Source organism: Globicephala melas, chromosome 1, assembly GCF_963455315.2.
Source record: "Globicephala melas chromosome 1, mGloMel1.2, whole genome shotgun sequence".
Taxonomy (NCBI): domain Eukaryota; kingdom Metazoa; phylum Chordata; class Mammalia; order Artiodactyla; family Delphinidae; genus Globicephala; species Globicephala melas.
This window is the reverse complement of record NC_083314.1, coordinates 140,301,263-140,313,752: the sequence shown is the minus strand read 5'-3', so window position 1 is coordinate 140,313,752 and position 12,490 is coordinate 140,301,263. Positions and strand designations below refer to the sequence as shown.

General features: G+C 38.6%; 1 protein-coding gene across 1 annotated transcript in view; it reads right to left on the bottom strand.

Annotated features, from left to right (window-relative positions):
- Positions 1-12,490, bottom strand: part of FYB2 (FYN binding protein 2) — an 84,855-nt gene that overhangs the window by 7,129 nt on the left and 65,236 nt on the right. Inside the window, 3 exon segments of the mRNA XM_060305037.1 lie at positions 779-864; positions 9,211-9,271; positions 11,032-11,060. Coding sequence (XP_060161020.1) covers positions 779-864; positions 9,211-9,271; positions 11,032-11,060 — 176 coding nt within the window.

The following is a 12,490-nucleotide window of genomic DNA, read 5'->3' as shown; positions in this document are numbered from 1 at the left end:
ATCCTCTGAGTTTAAATTTGGTACAGACTGATGTCTGATTTCTTTTGGGGTGCCCATGTAGGACTTTTCTAGACAGATTTCCCAGAGCAGACAGACCATGCAGTGTTCCCAGCTCAATGACCGTTTAGACAAGGATTTCCCCAAGACACTTGTTAAACGAAGTGCCTCAGCTCCTGCCCCATATCCCAGCAACTGAGAAGACTAAAGCACAGAGCACTAAGTGACCATCAGAGATAGTAAAAAACATGACCACCCCACCAAGCCAACTGGGAATTTGAATCACATGAATAAAGGTGAGATCTTGAATCAATAAAACATTCTTTTTTATTTCTAACACTAATGTAGTGATAACTAGAATTATATTGTATTTTAGGAAAATCAGTCTTACTATATGATACCTAGTTTCTCTTCTCAAAGCATCATTTAAGTACTAATTGGTGTATTATTTAAGTTCTGTCTTACTGGGGAGAAGTTCCTACTGCCCAAAGGAAGACTGGAAATTTTTCATCATTTGATAAGGAGTGACTAGAATTCTTCTCTTGCTCCCTGTCCACCAAAAGCAGGAATGATAAGATAAATGTGTGGGACACTTTACATTTTCATATTCTTTTTCTCTTTTAATCCTCTCAGTTGTACTATAATGTAGGTGTTAATATTCTCATTCTGTAGATGAGGAACCTGAAAGTCAAATTTAATGACCTGCCCAAGGCCACACAGCTAGTAAGAGGTATAAATCGCAGCAGATAAGCTGTAATTTAAGTGTACTTTTGTGCTTACCTTTCTGATTCTTTAGCACCATTTTTCTCTTTTTTTCCCTTTGATATCAAAAACTTGGGCTTCCAAGTCTTTAGTTTATCTTCATCACTGAGAAGAAAAATATTTTGTGCAAGTAAATTAAGATTGAACTAAAACCCTTATGGAACAATCAGTACTTTCTGGGAAACTGTGTTTTACCAAAAAATTAATTAAAAAGTCATCTAGAAGTATATTTTGATAATCTATGGCAAGGCCAGAGCGTAAATATTGTAGGCTTTGCAAGCCATGCCATCTCTATGGTAACTACTCAACTCTGCTATTACGACATGCCATCTCTATGGTAACAACTCCGCTATTGCGACTGTATTTACAATAACAAGTGGCCGGCCATATTTGGCCCCCAGGCCACAGCTTGCCAACGCCTGATCTGTGGCAATCCAAATTTGAAGCCAGAATCTGAAAAAGAATGGATATATGTATATGTATAACTGAATCACTTTGCTGTACACCTGAAACTAATACAACATTGTAAATCAACTGTACTCCAATATAAAATAAAACTTAAATTAAAAAAAAAAATTGAAGCCAGAAGCAAGAAATCAACCTGCTTATAATCACACTTCCTCTCCTTTCTGAGCCTCAGTTTCTTCACCTCTAAAACGTGAATGATAAAATGGACTTGAACTGTGGGACAAGACTAATGCAACTAGTATTTAGCATTAGCAGAAAAGGATGCAGAGAGGAGAGAGGGTATTATAGAAAGAACTAATATGTTTTGAGCCCCTATGTGTCAAGTCTTATGCTAGGCATTTTACATATGTTAACTAATGTGGTTTTTATAGGAAGTATTACAACAGTCCTTTAAAGTAGTCTTTCATAAAGTTTTACAAAGGGGGAAAGAGATGATCTAGGTAACTTACTATGGTCACAGAAATAGTGGCTTTGAACCCAGTGGCTTTGAATCCAAGTGTGTTTGACTCCAAAGTCTATGGTCTTTCATCATGCCTGCTGCTTTAAAACTTTACTTTGCTGGTTTGACAAAGTAACCAATATGTTCATCATTGATGGGAGCAAAACTGGCCCCTCCTCTATCAACCGTCTGTATGTCTATGGTGTCTGCACATCAGAACACAACTTTTCACTGGATAAATTATAACCACAAGAATATTACGTCAGAGGAACTTAAAATTTTTTCAGTGACATTGTGTCACAATTCCCTTCAGATTATGGTCACGAGGTCCAACAGAATATCAGGGACTCAGCATCTGACCAGCATTAAAGATAAGGCCTAGGAATATGGGTTTAACAGGTACAAACTACTATACATAAAATAGATAAGCAGCAAGGATTTACTGTATAGCACAAGAAATTATATTCAATATTATAATAACATAATGGAATATAATCAGAAAAAATAACCGGATCAGTGTGTTGTACACCTGAAACTAACACAATATTGTAAATCAACTGTACTTCAATAAAAAAGAAAGATACAGCTTAGGGAAAGCTTTTAAGAAGACTTCCAGGACTCGTCTAGGGATCTCCGATCACTCTCTTTTCTCAATGTCTGTTGCCTTTGGAGTCTATAACAAGGAGCTCCGCAGATACTTCTTTTCTAATTGTCTCACGTTCACTCATTTTATCTCTTCACTTTAGGTTCGCAAAAGATGGGATCCAGACACACACATTCCAGATATACCTACCACAAGCTCAGCACAGTGCTAGGCACAGAGCAAGTGTTTAATGAGAACTTGTGCGTGGACTTCTTAGGCAGGAGCTATAGCTGTGAGGGCAGGGAACAGGCAAAGCAAATGCCTGCCTAACAGTTTATTTTCTTTAATGATTATAAAACAACATATTATTTTCAGAAAAGTCATACTAATTTTTACCCATGCTAACCATGTGACCATTACAGTCAACTCTTTGTCAACTTATTTTAGCTTTTATAGGGATCTAGTTAGAGAGCTTAATTAATTTGGCAGGATGAGGATTGTTTTTTTGCCATATCACGGGTTAAGAAACTAAGATTCAGAGAAGTAACATGACAGCCATAGGGCCCACTGGGACCAGGTTGTGGAAGCTGTTCCAGTGTCTTTTTCAAGATTCCCTTCTTCTTCCTTCCCTTGCTGACTCTCTAGGGGAAATTCTAATGAACAGAAGGAAATGAAAATCAGAGGTCCGGATTGTCTAGCAACAATGTAATCCAGAGTTGTTTAGGCATCTCTTCAACCTAATACGTACCAGGACATGACATGCAAACTAGCCAAGCTGACAAGAACTCAGATATCATCTTCCATCTCCCTTCCTATCCCCAGTTCTGCTATTTTCCATCAGTGTTCCATCTGCTACAAATGTCTTTAATAATTGATTTCTCTGAGGCCAAACCACAGAAGATTTACTCTATCCCATGAAAAAGAAATTGGTCAGATTTTGATAGGGTTAAGGGACTTGGTAAATATCATTTAATCTTAAAATATCTTCTTCATTTTTTTCACCACCCCAAAACACATTGTGATCATCTTTCATCTGAGCACCTTTAACAATATTCTAACAAATGTTCTACTTCCGACCTTCCCTTCAAAGCACTCTGCAGAGAGTCTAGGTCTAGTTACTCTTCCTGAAGTGTGGCTCTGATTACATTGTCCTCTTGCCCACAGTTCTGGACTTCCTTATTTGGCAGTAGGGCAAAAGAATTTTCTGATAGGGCCCTCCCAGTACAAAACTGCTAGATCCTGGATAAAGGTTTTTTTGGTTTGCTTTAACAAATTGCCACACTTTACACTTAGATTAATTCCTGTACGCTATACCTTAATAGCCCCCAGCAAATAAACTGAAACCAGACAGAGCAGTAAGCAGTATGCAAGCACAGAAGACAAGTCTGTCCTGAGGAAAATGCTATCAGCACCACAATATTTCAGAAGATTAAACAATCATGCTAGAACATTTACCCACATGGAGTTAAGACGTATCGTCATGTTAGATATTTTTAAAAGCCAGTTCAGCTCTATGCTATTTATATAAGACATATTGAACAAGAATATGGAAAGCAGAAAAAGGATGAAAAATGTATACTAGGGAAATACTAACTAAAAGAAAGGTCAGGTAGGTATAAGATTGGGCAAATTAGACTTTAAGACAAAGCATCACTAGGAAATTAGCTTAGTGTTGTAGTAAAGAGAATGGTTTGGGAGTCTAGTTGCTGGGGTTTGAATCCTGGTTCTACCACTTACAGGCGCTATGAGCTTGGGCAAATAACTTCACCTCTGTGTCTCAACCTCTCTTCTACAAAATTTGTATAATAATAGTGTCTACTTCACAATTGCTGTGAAGATTGAATGAGTTAATACATGTTAAATCTAAAAACAGTGACTGACTCACAGTAAGACCTACATAAGTATTATTTTTGTTATTAATAGTGTTGATATTAGGGAGAATGGAGATGGCTACAACCTAAAAAGAAACATTTAATTCACCAGAAAATATTTAAAATTTTGTATGCAACTAATAAAAGAGCCTTAGAATATATATAAAGATATAAAGAAAAAAAAATATATATAAAATATAGAAAAAAGAAATATATAAAGAAAAAAATGATAGACTTTTGGAAGAAACTGACAAATCTACCATCTTTCTGTGAGATTTCAACCCACTTCTTTCATATATTAATGGATCAAGCATCTAAAAATCCATAAATCTATAAACGATTTTATTAAGAGAATTAACACATATTGTGTTGGCCAAAAAAGTCGTTTGGGTTTTTCCATAACAGTAGAAAAACCTGAACGAACTTTTTGGCCAAGCCAAATATTTGATTTAGAGGACATAAGTTGATCCTTGTATCAAACAATTAGAGAAGTCATATTTTTCTAAAGTACACATGGAACATTTATAAAAATTGACCATATACTAGGCATGAATCATGTCACAGAATATGTCAAAGTACTGATATCAGCTACTTCCTCAGTGTACTAATACCATATCAACTACTCTTCCAGATCACAATTCAATTAAGATAGAAATGACACATGGGGAGGGGGAAGGGTAAGCTGGGATGAAGTGAGAGAGTGGCATTGACACATATACACTACCAAATGTAAGGTGGATAGCTAGTGGGAAGCAGCTGCATAGCACAGGGAGATCAGCTCAGTGCTTTGTGACCACCTTAGAGGGGTGGGATAGGGAGGGTGGGAGGGAGATGCAAGAGGGAGGGGATATGGGGATATATGTATACGTATAGCTGATTCACTTTGTTATACAGCAGAAACGAACACAACATTGTAAAGCAATTATACTCCAATAAAGATGTTTTAAAAAAAATGACAAATAGAATACAGAGCATGGAAACAGATCTTCAGATTTTTGGAAACTTAGTATGACAAAGATGGCATTGTAGAAATGGGGAAAATAGGGGCTATGCAATTAATCATGCTAGAACATTTACCCACATGGAGGAAAATTTAACTGGATCTCTACTTCACTAAAAATGCCAAAATCAGTTCCAGGTAGATCTAAGGCTTATGTGTAAAAGGCAAAAAGTTACAGTTTTAGAAGAAAATATGGGAGCATATCATATGATCTTGGGATAAAGATTTCTTTAAAGATATAGAAAGCAACAATCTTAAATCACGTGCATACTTAGAAGGGAAAATACAATAAATGCAACTTTTACAGGGAATGCAAATTCATAAGAAAATGCCAGCTTATTTTCCAAAGTGGTTGTACCAATTTACACTCTTCCCAGCAGTATTTAAAGGGAATACTGATCCACATTCTCACCAACACAGAAAGAATTCTTAATTTTTGCCTATTTATTGGGTATAAGATACTATCTCATTGTGGTATTAATTTGCATTACCTTCATTACTAACAATGTTGAACCTCTTTTAATATGTTTATTCACCCCTCATGTCTTTCTGTAGAAGACCTATTCATATCTTCTGCCTATTTTCCTTTGGAAAACAAGTTGGCATTTTCTTATGAATTTTCATTCCCTATAAAATTTGCATTATTTTCCCTTCTAAGTATACATATAAATAAGAATATTTGTAGCGGTATTGTTCAAAAGTGCAAAAAACATGGAACTACCTCAGTACTCACAAGAAAATGGATAAATTGTGGTATGTACATAGAATATTGTAGAACAGTAAAAATGAATAAATTAATAGTGGCTTAAAAAAGGATGGATTTTGAGTAAAAAAGAAGTTGCAGAATTCTATATACAACAAACCGTTTTTACAATGTTAAAATACCTAATGAAACAATATATTTTTATCACCTGTGCTTGATAACAGTATTTCAGTTTTGAACAGGAAGTGAAAGACAGGAAATGTAGGAGAGTGTTTACCTTGGGGGAAGGCAATGAGACAGACCAAGGGATGTGCACAAGGTAGAGAAACCAAGGCACTGGATATGTTCTAGTTCTGAAGTTGAGTTATGGGTTGAGGGAAATTTGTTTTATCTTGCTTTAAACTTACATGTTTCTTATTTTCATTTTTACAAATATATAATTTATTTTTAAGAAAGAATTCATTCTTAACTCTAATTTTATATTCCAGGGCTCTCCTCTCCATCTCCTGCCAAATTGCATTTCCTGCTCGTAACACCCACTTTCTTGATCACATGCCTTATGGTCCAATGAAACTTCCCAAACACACTTGTTTTCCATTTACACAGCTGTCCACCCCTCTCCCTCCAGCAAACCTTCCCCACTTCTCTCTCTCTCTCTCTCTCAACCCCAATCTCCAACTGTCAAAATGTTTCCTATCCTTGCTTCTTTAACTTGGCACAGAGACTTTTCTGATCCCCTAAATAATGGAAATTTCTACCTATTCTGAGCTTCCAAATTATTTTGCACATTTTTTGGAGGCAGGTCCTTCTTTGTTATCTGATTTAACAAACTATGTTTTGGTATGAGGCCACATGATAGAGATCAGAAAGCCACAGCCCCTACCTCAGGGAGTTCCCGTCTAGAGGAGGAGACAGGCAAGAAATAAGACAATACAACTATGAAAAGAATGTTCTGATAAAAAAGGGGACCTAACCCAAATAGATAAACTCAGAGAGGACTTCCTGGGGAAAGCAAAATATGAATTCAGTTTTAAATAATGAAGGATAAAATAGTCAGCCAAGCAAAAAGCATGGCAAACTGTGTTACAGACAGAACAATTCTTTTGTTCTTAAATTCTCACCTCCTTGGAAAGGCCTTCCCCAGATACCTACTTTAAAATGACTATCAGTCTCCTTCCAACACACACACCATATGTCCACTCTCTTTCAAAATATCCAAAGCAATCAAATCCCTATGTTTAATTATAGATTTTTTTTTTTCTCGGTACGCGGGCCTCTCACTGTTGCGGTCTCTTCCATTGCGGAGCGCAGGCTCCGGACGTGCAGGCTCAGCGGCCATGGGCCCAGCCGCCCCACGGGCCCAGCTGCCCCACGGCACGTGGGATCTTCCCGGACCGGGGCACGAGCCCGTGTCCCCTGCATCGGCAGGCGGACTCTCAACCACTGCACCACCAGGGAAGCCCTATAGATTTTTTAAATTAATTTATTTATCTGCCTCTCCAATCGGAAAGGAATAGGAATTACATCTGTTTCACTCACTGCTTTATACCAACACTTAGCATAGTGTCTGGCATATAGTACATGCTCAGTAAATATTTGTTGAATGAATTGAAGAAGTTGGAACAAATGTGAAGGTTTAGAAATGCTGGAAAGCTTGAAGAGTTCAAGGAACACCCAAATGTACAGTATGGATGGAACACAGGAATGGTGAGTGAGTGGGAAGTACAGCTGAGGCTGAGAGTTTGCCAGGAGCTGGATCAATAATGAATTTTATGCCTTCTTAAGCAGTTTGGATTTCATTTTGAGAGCAATGGACAACCACTAACCATTTTTAAGCTGGTGAATGGTGGTTTTGTGACATGATCCTATTTGTACTTTAGAAAGTTTGGAAAATAAACTGAAGTGGAGGTGAGGTGGCCATTCAGGAAGTCGTTGCAATAATCCAGCTGAGAAGTAATGAGTGCCTTCATGTGGCTGTGCAGTGGGGATGGGGAAGCAGGAACATTTTGAGAGTTATTTAAACAGAAGAGGGTGCAGGGCACCAGAGGAGGATGAGTCAAGGACAGTGAATGCTTAGGGTTTTGGTTTGAGCAACTGTGTGTTTATTGAAACAATCACCAACATAGAGATTAGAAGAAAGGGATCATATTTGGATGGGGACAGTTGAGATTATGAGTTATGGAATTCTGAGTTTCAAACAGAGTTATCTAGCAGGCTTATTAAAGTGGAAGAGAGAAATCTCACCTCAAAAGTGTAAATTTTGATATCTTTACTATAGTGATCGTAATTAAAGCCCTAGATGTAGATGAGACCATTCAAGAACATATAAAGGAAGAAGGGAAGAGAACTGATGCAGGAAATCTGAGAAACACATCATTTTTAAAGAAATGAATTAGAACACATACATGCACACAAAACCAAAACGAACCAATCAAACAGGAGGGGCAACAGCCAAAGATGAGGAATAAGAAATAATGGTAACATAGAAACCTGGGGGAAAGTTAATATTTTTTTCCTTTGAAGGATGGCATGATCAACAATTTAAGATATTACAGAGAAGCCAAGTATAATAAGGACTTAAATGTATCCACTGGATTTAACAAAGGAATTAGTGACCTTACCAAAAACAAGTCCACTGTCATGGTGGAACAGAACCCCAGTTGCAGTGAGCTTGGAAAGATGGGTCCAAGATGAGCAGAGGAGACCTTTATTTTCAACCATTTAGTTGAGAGGGAAAGGACAGATAATAAGTAGCTAGAGATAAGGGTATTGAGTTTCAGGATGTTTCTCTTTTTTGATAGATTTTAGTTATTTAGACCTTGAGAACAGAGCTTCTGTCAGGTAGTGCTTGCCATCCTCCACAGGAGGCATTTAAATAAGTATGTGTTATGTTGAAATGAGTTTCAAGTCTATAGATTCAAAGGTAAGAAACAAAGCTCCAGGGGCTTCCCTGGTGGCGCAGTGGTTGAGAGTCCGCCTGCCGATGCAGGGGACGCGGGTTCGTGCCCCGGTCCGGGAAGATCCCACATGCCGCGGAGCGGCTGGGCCCGTGAGCCATGGTCGTGGAGCCTGCGCGTCCGGAGCCTGTGCGTCCGGAGCCTGTGCTCTGCAACGGGAGAGGGCGCAACAGTGAGAGGCCCACATACCGCAAAAAAAAAAAAAAAAAAAAAAAAAGAAACAAAGCTCCAGTGAGTTTTGAATCACCTACCACTGTTAGGTCATCTACATTACTCATTATTTTCCTTCCTAGTGGGGGCAATATATCACAACTTGACTTTTCACCCAGTAACCAAGGATCTGAAGGGAGGCCCTCTGACCCTATTTAACAAAGCACCAGGAAATGGGTTAAATATCAGTAGGGATGACCAATGCGGTAAATTGACTTACTTTGACTTTTTTTCTTTTATGTCCACATCATCATAGATAATAACTTCCTGAGACCTAAGTTCTAGGGTCAAGATAGGATCAAAATAGTCTATTATTAGGTATGGTTTATACAATCCCCAGCTTTCCAAATTATACACAATTACTTAATTATCTAGGTGCATCCCCATGCCTGTTTTATCAAAATCTGATCATAGGATATAGAAAGGATCAAAGAACAAAACAAGTATCCATTTGGGAAAAAGTTCAACTAAGGAATAAAAAATAGTGAGATGTCCTAGTATCTCAAACACATGCATAAATATTTATATCAATTTGATTTCATGTGGATTTCCAGAAAATATGAGTTGCTGAAAGGATCATGTTTAGACTAGGTTCCCATCATTCTGGAACTGGACAAAGATGTTATAATGCTAGAGCAGTGAGAGGGCTTAATTCCTAGGGGAAAAAAAACAACTTAATAGAACATTAATGTTGATTTTTCTTCCCTGATTTTTATTTCAAAACACTGACAACTGCTTCTTTATAATAAGCTTGCATAAAATTGAATCTGACTTAGTACATAATCATAATTAGACGTTTTCAGTTTAGGATATTCACATTCCTTGGTGCTCTACATAGAATTCCATAATATTCAAGTGACTCACCATTTGAACTAGTTAGAAACCTTTTGGCATAATTATTCACAATTCAGTTATTCATATATTTGGATGGGGTACAATGTGTGCCTATTCTCACTTTTTTTTTTTTTTACATAGACTGAGGATATTTTGGGAAAGCTGTTATTTTTTTATTTTATTTATTTTTATTTTTGGCTGCGTTGGGACTTCATTGTTGCACACAGGCTTTCTCTAGTTGCGGCGGGGGAGGGGCTACTCTTCATTGCGGTGTGCAGATTTCTCATTGCGGTGCCTTCTCGTTGCAGAGCGCGGGCTCTAGGCGCACGGGCTTCAGTTAGTTGTGGCACGCAAGCTCAGTAGTTGTGGCTCACGGGCTTAGTTGCTCCGCGGCACGTGGGATCTTCCCGGACCAGGGCTCGAACCCATGTCCCCTGCATTGGCAGGCAGATTCTTAAGCACTGTGCCACCAGGGAAGCCTGGGAGAGCTGTTATTATACCAGGTTTATGTAACTATTTGTTATTTAGTACAGCAAACTTATATTTGTGGAATATAATATACATTTGAATTGTCAAGTCAGAGTAAAATCAAAGTAGCCACCATCGCTAGAGCCCATAAACTAAACCTGACAAACAACAAAACACATGGCCCTCTCTCATCGATAGATTCAACTTACTGAACGTGATTGAGAGCGAGCGCACTAGATGTCAGGCACTGTATTAATTTGTGCACTGTTGTTTTTATAGCAAAGCAAAAAGTATTCCAATGACCCATCCTTGATTCAGTTAGTATGTGTACTGCAAAGTGGTCATGTTCAAATTACTATGTCTTAATTCCGGTGAGCTGGCTGTTAAATCCTTCAGAAGGTTATGTGGTATAATGTCAAATGCACGAGCTTCGTATTCAGAGACTTGAGTACAAATCCTAGGTCACTAAAGTATGGATGTGAGTCCTAGAGCCTTCCTAAAAAGGGATGATGCATCTATTTCTCGGATTTTAAGAGGCCTGGCGTACAGGAGGCACTTGAGAAATGTTACTCATCTTCCCCAATGTAAGTACTACTATTGTGTAAAATGTCTTTGATTTTGATGTATCAATTTTTCATTAAACATGGAAGGCAGGAAGGATTACTACTTCTCTTTCTCAGACTGTGAATATGTCAGTTCTGAATAATTTTGTTCCAGCAAATAAGCGAATGTCACTTACCTAAATCAGGCAGCGAAATGGAAAATGCACTGTTAATTGACAAAAGACACAAAGGGTTAAGGGAAAAAGCCATGTTCAGAAATATTAGCTGATACATCTCAAATAACATATTGATGACTAGGTTTCTTGATACAGATGCTTTGGGGGAAAGATACGAAGCAAACCTTTCCTGCAGCTTTGTTCTGATCACCTCCCCTCTCTTGTAAATGAGCTCATTTATCCCCAGTGACCACCCACACCCCCTTTCCTAACGAGACAATCTCAGGCTGTCCCTTAGCCCTGCCACAGGATTCTGTTTCTGCCTTCTACCTTCCACGATGCCAATTCAGTGTGGGGTAAGTATGGTGAGAGAGAACCATCTGGAGACGCTGGACCCTGACTACGTTTATGTTTAACCAAAGAGGTGACTTGAGGGGAGAGTTCCAGGCTAGGTGGAAATGGAAGATGGTAAATGTGCTTAGTAGGAGAGGACATTGGCTAGGTAGATCATCTGGTTTTCCTCATATCTCACAGTTAAGATTACATGAAAGGAAGCATGATGTGGTAGGAAAAAAATCCATGTATTTTAAGCAATTAATTTAATTTCAGTCCTACAGGTATGCTGGGGACACTCATCACGGGCCAGGCCCATGTGCTGGGTATACAAAATGATTAGACACAGTTTCTGTCCTGAAGTAGCTCGCGGTTTAGTGAGGGGCACCAACAGTAAGTTAATATAACACTCTGTGATAACATGATAAAGGGCTGACCAAAGAACAGCACTAACCTTCACGGAAGCTTCAGTTCTCCATTTCCAAAATGAATACCAGCACCTATCTTGTAGAGTTCCCTTTGTACGGGACGAGCTTTCCTAAGTGAATGTGCCTGGGACAGGGCTGCTACTCAGTGACCCCTTCCGTTGGTGTCTATGAGACCAGGACTGTGATGTGCAGGGCGCAGTAGGAGAAATACATACATGGTCACCAGAGTCAGAGCTGATATGACTCTCACTTCCGCCACTTAGCCACTTACCCTGGGCAAGTCACTTAACTTTTCAAAGCCTTAGTTTTTCATCTGTAAAACGGAGGAACAAGTTTCTAACTCATGGGTTATTGTGAGGATTAGAGAGAACACATGTGAAGCCTTAGTGCACTTCCTGCCCTCCACATCTAGTGAGCACATATCCTTGGGGCCATGGCTTAAGCAAGCGGTCCCTTGCTTAAGGGAGCCTTTCTTAACACCCATTCCCTTCCTCCATTTTAATTAGGTCAGGGTGCTGGTAGCTCCTGTTTAAACACAGAAACCGAGGCCACAAAAAGAAAAATCTATAATGATATTTCCTTCCTTTAGGTCATCTATTCATTCAACAGATATTTATTGAGTGCCTATTATATCCCAGGCACTGTTTTTTTTTTTTTTTTTTTCCTTCCAGGCACTGTAATTTATGTTGGAGATACTGCAGTGGACAAAACAGTCAAAA